This window comes from Lepisosteus platostomus, chromosome 2, assembly GCF_059453375.1.
Source record: "Lepisosteus platostomus isolate fLepPlt1 chromosome 2, fLepPlt1.hap1, whole genome shotgun sequence".
Classification (NCBI taxonomy): Eukaryota; Metazoa; Chordata; class Actinopteri; order Semionotiformes; family Lepisosteidae; genus Lepisosteus; species Lepisosteus platostomus.
The window spans coordinates 75,534,581-75,552,510 of NC_142612.1; the positions used below are offsets into that span (position 1 = coordinate 75,534,581).

A 17,930-nucleotide genomic window follows, 5' to 3' on the forward strand; every position below is an offset into this window, starting at 1 on the left:
TTTTCTTTCTTCTCTTTTCAGCATTGAATAAACTTACAGTATTACTTGTTCCTTTGCAGCCTACGCATGCTGACGCAGCTACTCACCTGAACTACTTTTATTATATTATATTTTTATTATTGATAAGTTACCAGAAACACATGAACAGTTCCTTAGAAAGTTACCTATTTTGTTTTATCACCTATATTGTGAATACTGTGCACCCTGGAACAGTGATATTTGGTACATAGACAAATGATGCAATGATGAATGTATTCCCCTACACAAAAAAAATGTATACCAAAAGGGCACTGCATCTGTGCACCTATTGGCAATTTTATACCCCAAGAGCAAACTGTCCTCCATGTGATGTTAGTGCCCTCTGGTGTTTACTGTTGTTGTCTATGGGTAGATATTCCATTTTGGTCCAAATTGGGCACGCACCACATGTCATTGCTTCATGATGCAGGTTTTGTCATGTAAATGGATCAACTTTTAATTGATCAACTTATGTCGGTAATGTATTGTAGTTTCTTAGATATTTTTTGAGAATATGACCATAAATACACATTTTGCCTGGCAGCCTGTATCTGTGGGTGCTTTTAGTGTGTTGCCTTACCTACTGTAGCTTAATGCAGTGTACCAGGGAATTAGTTTCTTAGGGAATAATCCTTGTGTAGCATTATGCGTTCATTTGTGTTTTTTCTTAGTGACCATTCAGAATCTCTGAGTAGTTGTTTAAAAATTAATAAATGAAGATTTGAATGTCCTATATCATAAATGATTAATCCCCTCCATTTAGTTAATCTATATTCTGAATAATGGCTCTATAATGTAACTTCTGTGTTATTTTTTGTGTACTTTTGCAATAGAAGAGCAAAATTCTAATCTCAACATTAATTGTATTGTTTCCTATTTGTATACAGTAAATGTTAACATAATTAACAGCATCTAGAAAAATAAACTGTGAGGTGCTGTTTTATTTGTAATCTTTTGTGATGACAGGAATATGTTCCCTGTTTAATAAGATCCACTAGACCATAAATTTCACACATTCACAGTTAATCTACTGATTGAGTTTTTCATTATAATTTAATAGGAAACTCCCTGAAATACATTCAGTTGCCAATGCTAAAAATGATGCCTACCAGACTCAAAGTCTTCACACTTGTTTTTCACATTCACAAGCAGAAAATCTACCTGCTTTTTCACACCTATTGCTTTTCCAGTGCAGTATCCTTAACAACATGCAAAGGAAAGGCTTGTGCACTGCCTGGTGCAGGTGAATGTATCTTTGGAAAGAGGTGTCACATGTAACACAGAATAGCCGTTTCAAGCCCATTTTTATACAAGTGCTTATTATGTAATGCTCTGAATGAAGAGCCTTAGTGCAAGAATCAGTGTAACAACAACAGTTGTCATAAGAGTAATTATTTATTTTTTATTGGTTTAGTGATGCTTGGAGGTATGTAGAGTCTTTTCTTTTTACGTGACAGTGTACATTAAGAAAAAAATCACTATGTTCAGATGGGTAAGCTTTCACTTACAGTATCTGACGCTGAGCTGTATTGTGAATGTGAAACATTGTGCCTATCAATTTGCAACTATGCAGAGTGTTCTGTGAAGGTAATGGAGTAAATTTCCCACCTGCTATCAACTGAACCGTTCAGATGGAGAGAAAAAATGATATTCCGATCAGCCTAGCGTGCTTCTTTGCTTTCCAAATTACTAAAAGCCCTGGTAAGGTATCACATTATATTTAAGATACCATTCTCAGAAGCAAAATAGGTTAATCTATTTCCTCTCAGACACCAATCTGACTGCTATGGAATTCCTTTAGAAATGCTGTGTCATATCTTCAAGGTACTTTAAATATCTTCACAATATGTCTAACCTATGAGTAAAACCTCTTAAGCTGCATCTTCAGTAAAGTTATTTATATTATTAGCAGTAATGATAGCACTAGCAGAAGTAGTGATTAAGTAGTTTTTAAAATATGGAAAATAAAGTAAATACATACTGTACAAGCCACATTGCTTTATTTTTTTCAAGGGTTTAAAAAGACCAACTGTAAACAGTTTGTTTCGCCTTCAGAGAAAATTCAGAAATGCAAGATTACTGCAGTTTTAGAAATACAGTAAAGTATGCTCACAGCTCTCTACGGTTTGAATGGTAAAGGTCTAATACTGATTAAATAAAAGGTGAAGTGGCCTGAATTGTCTCACTGATGTTGTGGCTGGAATGAAAAATCTGAGATTCCATGACTCACTCAAATTAGACGAGTGCACACTTGTATCATGGAAATAATAGACCCAACTCTATTGGTAAAGGTTGATGCAAGTTGAATGTAATATATTTCTTTGTTTTACTGTTCCAGTGTCATGACGTATTTTGAATTACAGTATAGAAAAAATATATATCCAATATTATTGTATGTGTCTAAAATAAGTTATAAATTCAGCAAGTGTGATTCTTGCATTTTTTTTCATGCTGGTGTATTAAAAATGGTGGAAAACAGTTTCTGGAGCATTGTAATCAAAATGCATTTCCCATAGCTGATGACAGAATATGCATGCACACTGCACATTCTCACCATTTTAGAACATTTCTATGCTTTTTAGAATGGTATGTGTTTCTTTCGACACAAACAGAATATAACAACCCAGATGTTAGAGCAGAGCGCTCAAAATAGATATACTCCTGGTCTGTTCCATCTCAGCATGTGTGCTTTATATCTGTTTGAGCAGAGGAGACCTCATCTTCTGGTAAATTGAAAATATAACCACCTTGAGTGGTTTCGAAGGCCATCTACCAGGTACCTGCAATGTCAGGTAACTTGACAGTGGGCAGACTTCGTTATTACCATTTCGCACTCACAGTATTCTCCGTCATACATAACTTTATCAACAGTGTTTTACCAACCTTTGCAAAGCCAGTTAAAAAAAAAACACAAAAATAAGCCTTCTCAGTCGTGACTCGGTGTATGACAGAAATAAATTACATACAATACCATAGCGTTAATTCTACTGATTGACTGCCAGACGCTTAGCTCTTTGGGATAAAATCATTAATAAAAATTATAACATTTTGTTGTTATTATTATTATTATTATTATTATTATTATTATTATTATTATTATTATTATTATTATTATTATTATTATAATGTTAGACAAGGTTCCAAAGACGCGTTAATGCCTGCAGTGTTGTACAGTACATGGTAATCAAAACGAGAATGTCTTTTTGAAAGCCAATAGCTGTAATCTCGATCGAGAGCGGGTGGAGTTAACGGGAGAGTACAGTCAACCCTCTCTACACGTGACAGACGTGAGAGCATCGTGCATCATACAAAAATTAGCTGTACAACCTTCTGAAAGGTTAGAATCCCGGAAAACGTGTGTTGTGTGAACATAACTTGTATTTGTCAGACTGTCTTTTACACGCCGAGAAACGATTTACAGCATGCTAAATGCTAAAATTATAAGTAAAAACACCTTTAGTATGAGAGGACAGAATTATTATTATTATTATTATTATTATTATTATTATTATTATTATTATTATTATTATTATTATTATTGTTATTTTTATTGTTATTGTTATTATTCATTACTTTAAACAAACTGACTTCTTTATCCTCTAGAATTATTCTTTAGCTAGGTGACTTCTTATAACATCTTCATCTTATTAATAATATATTTTATTAAAAATGTTAGGATAATTTGTAAAAACAATCTGTAATCCATTTCACTGCGATTTTCCCCCCAGATTTTATTAAGCCAAAGCCCACCGTCGTGACTATTTCAATGGGGGAAAAAAGTTTGACATTAAGCTGAAAATAACCAGCTAATTTAATAAAAACCCTCATCTTTCCCGTATCACTGCCTACATCCATTTTTCATTCTCCTGAGTTTTTGTTTTATTAACAGCTTTAAAATAAGCTTATTGAATAAAATCGTATCTTTAAAAGTTTTTAATCATGCAATTATCGTACTCGTCCTCTGGTTGATATACTGTACAGTATGTTATCTGTAAAACCACAAAAGACGTTAAAATATTATTTTTCTCTGTAACAGCAGAATGAAAAGAATGCGCAACTACTCAAGTGTTTCCGATTCCCCTTCCCATGATTTCTGGTGTCTTATTAAGGCAGAGAGAAGAGATGAGGCTAAATACAGATGAGTGTTACATACAGAGAAAACAGAGAAGCTTTTCTTCAAACCTTACTGCGGGGAGGTCGAAGCAAGATACAGTAGCTTTCCTCCGGCAAAAGTTGTTAAAGGGGATGTTGTCATGGCTTCTCTCCAAAACCAAGTGTTAGAAAAAAAACATACCTTAAGGTTTTCATCGGCTGTGCTCGCTAAAAAAAAAATCGTCACACGAAGCTTTACTGAGACCGCTTTATGTAAATCGAGGTAAAAAATGAACATTTTAAAAAAACATCAAACGGGGGCTATGACTAGTGACTCGCCGTTCCTTGCAATTTGAACCTCTCTCTCTCACACACACATATATGTGTGTGTTTAACAGGTTCTGTCGCGTAAAGAGAATAAGGATTGCGTGTCGCTTCTGATATACAGTTCTGATCATCCAAGGCAGATCTAAAAAAAATAATAAAAACAGACCAGATGAGAAAGCGCCCTGATGCGCGTCCCCGATGCAGTGCCAAGCGCGTCCCCGCCCCCACCAGTTCTGCTCCCTTTTCTTCAAGCTCATTTCCATGACGTCTAAAAAGACCTGATCTGGGGAAAACGATTCTTCGTTGTGATCCAGCATCCAAGTGATGTGTTGGTGCACTGAAAAGGCAGCATCAGGGCTCTAAGCAGCAGATTCTCCTGTTACTCCATTGAGCGTGCTTCGTAGCAGACCTGCATTCTAAGCAACCATATAGAAAAAAGGCTTCATTACATTCACATCACGTCTTCGGTTTTTTTTTTCCCCTTTGCCTCAGCCACAGCAGGAGTAGAGAGAGAGGGAGAGGGAAAGGAGAGGGAGAGAGAGATCCAACAATCTTTAAACTCTAGTCTTTTTCAGACGGTCAAAAATTCCACCGCAAAAGGTGAGTAGCGCGGATTTGCTTCATTTGCTGCATAGTTTAAATTGTGAGAGAAAAACCCAGACAATGAAACTGGTTTTCTCAAGAATGTAGCTTATGTATATATTTATTCAGCCTAATGTGATAATGAAAAACTGCAATATTGATAATTATTCAAATAATTGCCTGTAATAAAATATCTTTAACGTATTTTACTTGACCCATAAAATGTCTCCTTAGGGCTGTTTTGAGTTGTTTGGGGGTACTTGATCATTCTTCTGTACTCTTCCAATGTAAATGCCTTTTTCCCCCTCATATTATCATGTAGGTCGTTTTTCATTCCTTTGCAGGAATCAATCTGAAGCTAGTTGGGACCGCCCGATTCTTCTTATTTCTCAGAGGCGATGTAAAGTTAGACCCCAGCAAAAACGAGTAGGTATTTGTTCTATTGATCGACTTCTTGAAAATAACGGATGGCAAAGTGCGGGAATTTATTTATTTTCGTTCCGTGTTTCAGCCTGCAGCAGTAATAGAATAGACCAGGACAGTTACGCAAAGTATGCTTTGCATTTAAATTTTCTGTCACTTTTAACCACTGACGGGTTGAGTCCAACTCGAAAATGCTTTTCATTCGTTTAATACCTGCTGACTCCTCGGTGAGGCTGACAATCCTATGTCAAATCTATTGATAATCAAGTAGACCTACATTCAAACATCAATGCGGGGGATTACCAGTCCTTTAAATCACCGTCCCTATCAGACTCAGCATCATTTGGCTTTTAGTTTCTCCTCAGATTTGCTGATAGCATAGAATTTGCAATCTGCGCTAATTAAGTTTATTTAAGATACGAAATGCAACCATTTCATGTAGATATCAAATTGCCTAGACGCAATAACCCCCTGGAATGCATTTGGCATTTGCGTTTTAAAACACTAGCACTCACCAAGTCAGGTTCCCGGAGGGCGAATTGTACATAATGTAATACAGTAACGGAAACGTTTTAATATGCACAGAAATGCTGGCTGTAAATTATTAAATTACAGCAGATAAACATTGTAATCAAGCGTCTTATACAATGTTTTTTTTTTTTAATCTGAAATGTTGTATTTGTGAGCTACAGTCAGATGTATCTCTCTCCCGTTTTTGTTTTACAAAGAGGGGTAGCATCATGGCTCAAGAAAACCACTGACACTGTCCAGCTGCATAACCGAACATTGTCTGAAAAATACCAACGAATAAATAAAACCCACATATGCTTATTATCATACGGCTTATATCGAACGTTTAAGTTCAACTTGGGTATATTATATAAACCTTGTTATTATTGTCATCGTCGCTATTATCAAGTACAAGTTAAACTGCAACGAATAAGAAGCCCCGATAACTGAAATGAATGCTGTTTAACTCTTCTGTGTTTTACAGTGCTGTGAACTGGCTTTCATTTATAACTTCATCCGGTCTACAAAGAAGGATGCTGTGGATAACTCTATTAAGCACAATAGCTTTAGGATGGACTACACCAATCCCCTTGCTGGAGGACTCAGAGGAAATAGATGAGCCTTGTTTTGACCCCTGCTACTGTGAAGTTAAGGAAAGTCTTTTCCACATACATTGCGACAGCAAAGGATTTACAAATATTAGCCAGATTTCACAGTCATGGACGAGGCCATTCAAACTTTACCTGCAAAGAAACTCCATGCGAAAGCTGTATTTTAACAGTTTTCTGCATCTGAACAATGCCGTGTCAATTAACTTGGGAAACAACGCGCTGCAGGACATCCACGCAGGTGCGTTTAACGGCTTAAGCGCTTTAAAACGACTGTATTTACACGAAAACAAGCTGGAAGTGTTTAGAAATGACACTTTTATGGGACTTGAGAGTCTGGAATACCTGCAGGCTGATTACAACGTCATCAAACGGATTGAAAGTGGAGCATTTAGAAACCTGAATAAACTAAGGGTACTTATTCTGAATGACAATTTGATCCCTTTGCTGCCGAACTTTCTGTTCAGGTCCGTGTCTTTAACACACCTTGACCTGAGGGGAAACAGATTAAAACATCTGCCTTACAGGGGCACGTTGGAATATATCGGCAGGAGTCTAATGGAGATTCAGCTGGAGGAAAATCCTTGGAACTGTATCTGTGACATTGTGCAGTTAAAAACCTGGCTGGAGAGAATTCCTTACACCGCTCTAGTTGGCGAAATAACGTGCGAATCCCCGTTCCATTTCCATGGCAAAGATCTGAGGGAAATTAAAAGGAGTGAGCTGTGCCCCTTGCTGTCTGACGCAGAGGTGGAAGCTAGTTTGGGAATTCCCCGTTTGCCGTTTAATAATGAGAATACGTGGCCCACAAAGCCGTCGTCGATGCTCTCCTCTTACCATAACACTGCCTCCTCAGTCGAATATAAGACACCGGATAAGCAGTCCAGGCCAACTAAAAGGCCAAGACTTCCGAAGATGCCACCCACTCCACGCACCATTTACCCTGGTAAAAATCTGCCTCCCATAGAACCGTACCAGACAAGACCGCCTATACCGATCATTTGTCCTACTGGATGTATGTGCAATTTACACATCAATGATTTAGGATTGACGGTCAATTGCAAAGAAAAGGGGTTTCATAACATATCAGAACTCCTTCCCAGACCGCTTAACGCAAAGAAGCTTTACTTAAGTGGAAATCTGATACAGAAAATATATAGGTCCGACTTCTGGAACTTCTCGAGTTTGGATTTACTGCATCTGGGTAACAACAGGATTTCTTATGTCCAAGAAGGGGCTTTCATTAATCTTCCCAATTTGAAAAGCCTGTACTTAAATGGGAACGATATTGAGAAACTCAGCCCTGGTATGTTTAGAGGGCTGCAGTCTTTACGGTATTTGTACTTTGAATATAACGTGATCAGAGAAATCCAGCCCGCTGCGTTTAGTTTAATGCCCAGTTTGCAGCTGGTGTTTCTCAATGACAACCTGCTCAGAACGCTGCCTGCTGACGCTTTTGCGGGCACTTCGCTTGCGAGGCTGAATCTCAGAAATAACTACTTTCTCTATTTGCCCGTGAGCGGGGTTCTTGAGCACCTTAACTCCATCGTGCAGATTGACCTGCACCAGAATCCGTGGGACTGCACGTGTGACATAATACCTCTCAAGCTATGGATGGAAAAGCTCAGTTCTGTTATAGTGGTAGGGGAGGTAATCTGTAAAACCCCCGAGTTCGTGTTTGGTAAGGATCTGAGGTCCCTAGACGCAGAACTCCTGTGCCCAGAGCTAAAGTACTCAGCACCATCACCGGCTCTGCCAGAGGACATGATTTCAACGAGTAATTCTGGTTTAGGGTTCTCTCCGACAAGGGGCGCTATTCCTCTGTCTGTGCTCATTCTCAGTCTTTTAATCTTATTTATCTCGGCCGTTTTCGTTGCTGCTGGACTTTTTGCTTTCGTGTTAAGGAGGCGCAAGAAACTGCCCTTCAGGAAAAGGCAAGAAGTAGACCTGACGGGCATTCAGATGCAGTGTAGGATGTTTGAGGACCGGCAAAACGCCTCGCCGGAAAAAGCTCCCGGCCATGTGTATGATTATATTCCCCATCCCGTGACACAGATGTGCAACAATCCCATTTACAAACCGCGCGAGGGAGAAATTGAAGAGCAGTTTGCCGAGACTAAAGAAAACAACACAAACTATAGGACTTTAATAGAGAAGGAGAAGGAATGGACTATGGCATTGTCCACTTCCAAGCTCAACACTATAGTTGCCATCAACCAGTCAGGGGAAATGGGCGGTTTTCATGAAAATGGCGTTCTGTGTCCCACTGTTACAGACAGGGAGAGACCCGCGCCCACAGTGGGGTTTGTGGACTGTCTGTACGGCACAGTGCCCAAGTTAAAGGACTTGCACGCACACCCCCCAGGCATGCAATATCCCGATTTACAGCAAGACGCCAGACTGAAAGAAACTCTGCTTTTCACGACGGGAAAAGGATTGCCTGACCAAACCCAAAGCGAATACCTCGAGTTAAGGGCCAAACTCCAAACCAAGCCGGATTACCTCGAAGTCCTGGAGAAATCAACATATCGATTCTAACTACAGAGAAAACCTTTTTTTTCATAGCCCAAAAAGCAGCATGATGATAACTAAATATTAAAAGATAAGAAATATTTTCCCCAAGTTGTTTTGGAGGAAAGGCCATACTCAGATATTCAATGAAGTGCCTTTTTACAGAGTAGCCAGCAATGTTGTCAATCATTATTTTTATACTGAACAGATTTGTTTGTGTCGACGCGGGCACGGGGAGCTCTTACTTCTAAATACTAGATGAAGCCTTCTTTCAGTGGGAAGACATCGCTCGTACCTGAACGTGCGAGAAATATGATGTCTGTGTGGCTGTGTTATATGTAGAATTGCCCAAGGCACAGTTTGTAGATTAATGCAGTTTGCCGCATGTGTTCAACTGCTGGTGTGGGTATCGCTCAAAAGATCATTCACTTAATAATGGAGATACTGCAACGCATTACTGTTCAGTGTTCTATTTAATTTTATATATTCAAGGACACATGAGCTATGTATCAAGGACGCACCTAAGGATCATCATTTGTGAATATAATATGACGCTCAAGATTTTATGGAGGCCAACGCACTTTCTTAAAAGCTTCTGGATATTATCACTAACAGCTTTGTAGGAAGCACTTTTAATGTTTTCTCTCTCACAAAGATTTGAAAAAAAATGTGCATATATTTATTCTGTAATTTCAGTGAAAAATTTAATTGTAAAGGTAATGTTAAATCAATGTATAGTGATTATGCGTCTGGTATAGCCTTCTTAATAAAACCTCTGAAATCAAATAAAGGGTGCTAAAAATATAAAATTTGTGACTAAATATCAAAGGTAAGGTAAATGACACTGGATCGTTATTATTGGGTATATAATAGTTTGTAAAAATTCAATTCCACATATTTATGAATATACAGTACATACAGTATGAGCTTGTTGGAGGATATTAAAAGTCTTCAGATTCGGGTACAAAAAGCAATAGCGGTAGGTTTGGAATACCTCCTGATCTAGTAGATTTTGAATACTGCTGATTTCATGGTGTAAAAAAGAAAGGAAAACTTTTGCAGTCAAAACTGCTTCGTATTTCAATTCGTGAAATTGTTTTTTGAACCTTGTTTAATTTTGAAATATCACAACCTAGATTTAACTGCATGTATCGATACTTACGGCAAGTGGTTTCATTTTGAGACAGTATCAAATTTACTTGTACTCCACGCACTGCAAACTGTTAGTTATTTCTTTCTCCACAAGAGGGCAACATTTAACATTGATTTTATGTGTGGGTTTGTTTATCCATACACCACAATCGTGTAAATTGAGCAGTACAGAAAGTATCAGATAATTAGAATATGCGGTTTTCTTTTTTTTTTTACGGCGAGAGATTTTAATTGATAAAATTCTTCGTTGTGTTTCTATAGAAGATAAGCAATGATTTTACTGTTTTTCGGGGGTATTTTTGTAGACATCGATTAATGTTTGCTTCAATATACAGTATTGTCAAACATTGAAAAGTTTAATTTTATTGCATTAATATAGGTCTGAAAGGGACATTCAGTCTGGGGTTGCAAACTTGCAAAGAGTTTAAGACTTTAGAGGGTAAATGGTAGCATTTTAGTTTTTACTTTAGAAATAAGCAGCACTGTAATTTTAGGAGATTCTTTCTAAAGCCAAGTTGGGCTCTTGGGAGCACTACAGTTGCACTACTTTTATGCTTTTTATGGTACAAAACAGAACAATTTATAGATTAGCGCTCATATTTCCAAAGTATTTGGGAAATTAAATATTTTCCCTAAAATTAAATTAATCTATCATAATAATATCAGAAACATAAATATATAGGCTTGTACAATACGCTACTGAGTAATCAGAACATCTTCTTGTCTGTTAGACATGTACCTCATGTAGCATTATTGTGAATAATTGTAGAAAAAATTCTGAATATTATATTTTTGCATTTAACATGAAAGTTCATTGCTTTTTTAAATTTAGTTTGACAATCATGTTGCAGAGATACCCACGGAGAACTACAATTATGCTTTCACTTATAATTTCAAAGAATCGTTCTATGCCAATGAGGTTCTAGGTGCAAATATATAATTTTGAATCAAGCTTCCTCTACAGTATTTCATAATCATAGACAACAGTTCCTGTTCATCAGTAGCTTTCTGGTTTGCATGAACTCTGTAAAGTAGTGTTCAGCTTTAAAATATTAATTCTGCTGTTTAATATTATGTAAAATGATTTGCCAAAAATCCATCTTTATATTGCTGGTGATGTATAAGATGGACTTTAATATATCATTCTGATTAATGTCTGAAATTTAGACAACTTTTAACTTTAGGAGTAAAGATCTTAACTAAATTAATCTGGTCAAATTTTTGTAAATCTTAATTCAACAAAAATATTTTTCTTTAATATTATATATGTAGCTGAGAAAATACTTTTTAATGTTGCTTATCAATACAATATAGTGTGTATGAGTTTTCCAAGTTAATAAATGTATTACTGGTCTACCTGTACACTTTTTATTCTAAAGCAACAACTAAGGTGTGCATTGTGATCTTTGCTCAAATGGAATTTAATGAATAGTTGTGCATTATAGCTGTGGATTTTAATTTTTAATTCAAAAGTGAAGGCAAGCAGGACTGTTGTGTTTCATTAATGTGTGAAAGACACTTTTACCGTTTCGTGTAAACTCAGAGTTGGAAAACTGAAAAAAGCAAACTCAAATCTTCATGTTTTGTACAATTTTGTACTGTAATTTCATGAAAGAGAACACTTTAGGTCAGTAGTATGTATTGTGTCTCTAATGCTTATGGTTTAAAACAGAGCCAACATTGCTATGTAGAATCTGCGTCTTGATTTGATCCAGCTGTGAAAACGTCAGTGGAAGATAAGATTTCTAATAAAAGTTTGGTTATCACATGTGCAATACTACTATATAACCATCGCAGACTCTTGGAGTGCAGTTGTTGTCATTTACATTCAGATTAGAACCAACAAGAAGTCCTGGTTTATTCAAAACCTCCCTTGCCAAGACTTGATCCTAAATACTGTAACTAGACAACTGAAATCCCTGCACAAAAAGGTATTTCCAGGGGGTGAGAAAGCTATTAATAGAATTATTTGGGCAGAAATTTTTGAGAAAAACATTCTTAAAGCTATCACTCTACATCAGTGGTAAGTATATGATACTCTGCATTTCTTAGAGAGATTGTTCTTCAGCACTGAATAAATACCTTTTTCTAAATCTCAAGATATTTAAGAGTAAGTATTTTCAATGGTAATGTTAGATGATAAATACAACAACCTCATAGCATATACTGGTATTCTTCTTCATGTCTTAAATATGTTGTCTTTTGTTCAAGCCTGTGATTCTGGAAACATTCACTTTGTAACCTCTGTGTTCTCTTTACTTTATTATTAGTGTGCGATATTTGTGAATGATGCAAAATGTTTTCCATTTGATAAAATGGTGCTCATTACACAATCTCATCATTATCTTTTTTCAGTTATGAAATACAATTCCTTGTGGGTTGCGAGCATTAAACATTTCTGGAATTAATACTGTGCAATGGCACATAAATGCAATTTCAAGCAACTGTTTCCTATGGATTCATCTAATTTTCATGTATATCAGACTAATTAAAATGCACCAAGTCAAAAGTAGTACACGTATTGATTATCAAACAGTGTCAGTGGTCAATACAAATAATGAATCGTGTTTTGTGAATGCATAAATGATAACTTACTAGCTCGATGATTGCAAATCTCTGTGCTGTCTTGGTTAGCAATCTCTTTTTTCAAAAGAGAACTACACGCTTGTCCCTCAGCATTTAAAGATTGTGATATTCAATTTTAAAATTCCCCATCCTTGTTTTAGACCATGTCATATTGGCTCTACGCAGTATTTATACGTGAAATATGCCTTGGAAGTCTGATAATGTTAGAAACAGTGTATTTTAGAATTGGTACTTTCTCAATTCTTAAACATAAAATCTGGGTTTTCAGAACATGAAATCATAGCTATTTTAAATGCATAGCTTCTGTGATAGCTTTCACTGCTGCAGCCTGAGAAGAGGAGATTTTTTTATATTGTAGTTTGTGGCATAGGAAGTAGAACTCAGTCTGATCTGGCTAGGCATTAAGCTCTTCATCTGTATAATAAATGTTGATCTTTCTTCTTTAATGACAAAGACTGTTTAACAGGCTATTGAATAGCATTACTTTCAGTTGTGAAGTTTGATTCACAAAGTCTTGTGTTCAAATCATTAGTTTATCTTTGCCTCCTCTCCTCTATCTGACAGTACATGTTCCTCTCTCTAAATATACTCACACTGTTTGTAAAGATACAAGTATTAGAATGTGCAGAGAAAGACTGAGGAGAGCAATAACATTAATTCTTTAAATCCAAGATTCACTAATATGTTTTTAAACCTCTGAACAAAAACACAGTTGATTCCGGTACACTGTGCTGTATACTGCAGGTTCTGATGTGCAAGTGTGATGGCAGCCTAATACATCCTCCTTGAGTAGAGGAAGCCTTACTGCTGGAGAGGTCTTAAGTAAGCACCTGGGGTACCAAATATGCACTAGACATACAGTACAGTATACTTCATCTGAAGTATTGAAAAGCTTTCAGGGGTTCACACACAGTATCTATTTATCCTGATTTATCACGCAATACACATGATCCCTAAATGCACAGCATTTCCTATTATAAGGAGGACAAATATGGCTGTGATCACTCTTATGAGATAAAGACTTTGTCAATGTCAGCCATACATGTTTCAAGACTGGACAAAGGATTGCTCTGCAGTGAAAATATAACTCATAATAGTGTCCCTTAATATTTCTGTACATGTTACAATAATAGATAGAGAAAGTAACTGTTCAGACAAACCCATATAATTCATGTGCTGATTCCTTAAGATGGGAACATACGCATGCTTATACAGCACTTCAAGCAAATGGAGGACATATTGGGCTCCAATCACACCTTTCTCATCAAGACAACTTTCTCATCGATGTCTGCAGCATATGTTGACAGAGGAGACAGTTATCTCACGTGATGCAAAAATAATGATGAATTAAGACATTGTGGAGAGAAAGAATGAACAATGCCCCCCTTTTTGTACTGTTCTTTCTTTATGTGTGTTTGCATTTAATTAATGTATGTTGAAGCATACACAGTACCATAGAGGTTTAAAATAATTTCATACTCTACTTGATTTGCAAAAATAATTAATTTCTACACTGAATCTATCAATCAGTTAATGGTGATTTACTCATTTAAAATTCTCACCAGCTGTTTATTTTATAGCTTTTTTGCAAGGGAAAGGTATTAGCATCCATTGATTAATAAAGAAGCTTTTAATTTTCCACTTGGTTTTTGCATATTACCAATGTTTCAAAAACCAAACTATAACCATCTGCTTAAAACACCTGCTTGTTCATAGACAGTTAACAGGGTCTTCTCACTTTATGTAAATAGATTTAATTTGCACATGTATTGTGTTGATTGCTAAAGAAAAGTACATGACTGAATGTTGTGCATGAAGTTTCACCATTATGTGCATAAATTAGTTTCCTTCCATCTTTCTGTTTATCTTCCATGGTTATGTGCTTAGTGTTTATCCATAACAATTGTCAGTTTTTCACTTCTAGTTAAAAGAGAAATTAACAGCAAATGTATGTGTAGGTATAGTCAATCTCTCTAAAAGTGCATATTTGCTTTAAAATTTAGAAAAGTCTTTTTTATGTATTGTATTCTGAGACATTTACATTTCAAGGTGTGGTCAGTCTTTTGTGAAATACCTTCAAATTAACTGAATAAGACACAAAAGTAGGCCCCGTGATGTTTTAAATATATTGTGCTATGCTAAAGTGACTCATCAAAAAAATCTTATGTTAGAACAGATTGGGGGCGTGATAAATTAGTTTCGTGCAATCAAAAAGAGGGTTTTTGAAAATTCACAATGAAGCAGCATGCTTTTGCATCATACTGTAAATGTGTCTACAGTAGTTGAGTTTTCACCATTGCCCATTCCCCCTCTCCAACTCTTACAGTACATAGAGGACGGAAATTAATATTCTGGTTCAGTGTTGTAATAGGCAGAAAAAGTGAAATGATGACACTTAAAAGCACTGGCTCCTTTGGAGTCTGGTTGTCAGGTTGAAATGTGTGTGTGTGTGTCACCGCAGGGGCTCCAGTGAGAAATGTTAAGAAAACAACTATGGTACTGTATAACATATTTCGAAATCACCAAGAATTTTACAAAAAATGTGAATCACTGATTCATAGTCTGTGCCTTTGCTAATAGATTACTGAAGTTGAATCTTGCTCCAGTGCAACATAACATAGTTTACCCAATATAACTTGCATAGTGCCAGTTGCTTTCACTTTAATTCAACATTTTCACCTCAGTTAAAAGACTCAGTTAAAACATACTGAATGGCTGCATGTAATTAAACATAAGATTTGTTAATATTAATTAACATTGGTAATATGATTCCTATTCCAATACTGCACACCATAATCAGTTTCTGTATTGCAGGTACTGTAACTCTAGTTCTGTTGAGAGCATGAGAACTGTGCTTTAATGCTGCTCCGAAAATAATCTTTATTACTGTTTTTCCATATATTTGCAAGGTACACAAACATCGCGAAGAGACAATGGCAGCTTCTCAAAAGAAAATATTCCTTTGAAACAGAAAAAAATTGAAATGAGGTCTGCAGAAGAGGATACTTCCCCACAGAATTCAGTGGGTTTGAGGGTGTACTGTCTGAGTGACTCTGATGTCATCGAGAACACCCTCAACCTCTTTTGATTACTGTTTAGATGTCACAATGTGACTCTATTGTACACTCCTTCTTTTATGAGAAAACAAGTAAGTTTAAAGCCAGTGTACCACAGTTCTTAAAATCAAATACTGAAGAATCACACATTCATGTAAAATGAGAATAATAAAGCAGGATAAACTATTTGTCTAAAAGACTTTGAATTTGATAAATGTTTATTTACAGTCGTGGGATGTTTGTTTTAAAGAATAACACTTTTGTAAAATGGATTCTTCTGTGCATTTTCCCTTAAATAGTCAACCTTGTCTAATGTTTAAGTAGTACTATGGAAGTACTACTACCTTTTCTACCTCATGTTTGTAATTTGATATTTTCTTTTCTGGAAATACGTTCCAAGGTCTGACTTTAGGACTAACTGCTGTTTTTTGTCAAAATAGTGTTTAAGGCTTTTGTTACCCAAACAAGTCACAAGAAAAAGTCATTGCCAGTTGTAAATAAAAGCAGCTCTGGAGCGTGTATGTACTGTACTGTATATTGCATAGTTCCAACATGCAGGGCTGTATTCTACTGGTTGGAAAATGGTTGCTTTAAAATATGAATCTCTGACTACAATTGTGAAAATCGAAAAGGCCTGGTGAGATACTGGAGATCATTAATAAACCCACACAATGTGGCATGTATACTTGTAATTGTAGGGAGGACAATAAACAGACTTATTCCATTGACTTTTAATGGATTGGTATTCAGTACAAACAGAGGTGATATAGAAAAAAAGATTACAAAATTATTGCTATACCCTGAACCTGCAAACCCTGGAATTATAATAAATTGAGCCTGGCAACCTTGGCAGTATCCATGCTGTCAGGATATAAGTGATTCATAGCTCTAACAGCCTGCTCTGACAGCCACTCTTACTAGGAGATGCTTTTTTTACTGTTGCCATTTCTGAAGGATTTTGACACAATGCAATACAATTTTCTATGCAGTTTGCAGTAATGGGGTCATGCCAGTTCCCACCAATAGCATTCTTATACCCAGAATGATAAATTACTCTGATATAATCATGGCCTTCCTATATTTGGAGTCTATTTGCTATGTAGTTTGGATCTAGACAGCCTTTCACAATACGGCCGAGCCTTGTGACAGGTCACTCCAAAACCAGAGAGAGATTACTGTTTCCCCTGTCCACATGAATGGATACTGCGATATTCTGCATTTTCTTCTTGATGCCGGGTTTTTTGAGTTCTTAAGAAAGTGCCAGACATGTCTCCGTCTAGATTCAAGATAATGTTTGACAACTAATCCAAAGTGAAAAGAAGCTGTGGTTGTTTATAGAGTATATATAATAGTGTGTGGTCTTCATTGAGAAATAGTCTATGGTTTAATATTTTACAAATAAAATGAAGTAGTATCACTTACAGTTGATATTTCCTTTTTTAAGTGTAATCTTAATATATCAATATATTCTTTCTGGATCTTTTCATTTTGATGTACTTTCTGTAGTAACATATCTTGTGCTCTCCTAAGACAATTCAGCAAAAACCACACTAACTTTTTGTGATCACTAATACTTGAAGGTGTCCCATTTACAGCCACTTGTTATGATGTATGTCAAACCACACTACAGGATTGAATTGATTGTTTGCTTTGCAAATTTTAAGTACTGTTTTCAAAGCTGTGTTTATGATAATTTGTTACCTCAGCTACATGACATCAATCTCTGATGTCTGAAGACAGAACGGTCTTCTGCGATGTCCAGTGTTTAAGAGCACAGAACGCAGACGAGCAGGGACAACAACAATAATAACACTTTTCTATTTCCAAGCACTTTAAAAGAAACTCAAAGCCCGTGATTTGATATACAGGCTGTGATTTGTTTCAAAGAGCCAACAGGAGAGTGACATTAATGGAACAATACAAAGATGAAAGCTGTCATGCAAACACTGTTGATAATCAAAGCACTCCTTACATCTGCGTCATTTTTGTCATCATGGCTGAGAAGTTCTTCCTTCTGTTTTTATAATTATTCATGTGTTCTGTTCGTTATGGGAATTATGAATAT

At 36.2% G+C, this 17,930-nt stretch overlaps 1 protein-coding gene across 2 annotated transcripts; it reads left to right on the forward strand.

Annotated features, from left to right (window-relative positions):
• Window positions 1-4,565: 4,565 nt before the first annotated feature.
• On the forward strand, window positions 4,566-11,989 carry slitrk3a (SLIT and NTRK-like family, member 3a). Of its 2 annotated transcripts, XM_088618528.1 has the most exons (3): window positions 4,852-5,037; window positions 5,364-5,445; window positions 6,437-11,989. In XM_088618528.1, exon 3 carries the CDS (start codon window positions 6,486-6,488, stop codon window positions 9,096-9,098), a length of 2,613 nt encoding a protein of 870 aa, XP_088474654.1. In that variant the 5' UTR covers window positions 4,852-5,037; window positions 5,364-5,445; window positions 6,437-6,485; the 3' UTR covers window positions 9,099-11,989. The 2 variants fall into 2 exon arrangements, with proteins under 2 accessions (XP_088474645.1, XP_088474654.1); XM_088618519.1 differs by lacking the exon at window positions 5,364-5,445 and having other exon boundaries at window positions 4,566-5,037.
• The last annotated feature ends 5,941 nt before the right edge of the window (window positions 11,990-17,930 follow it).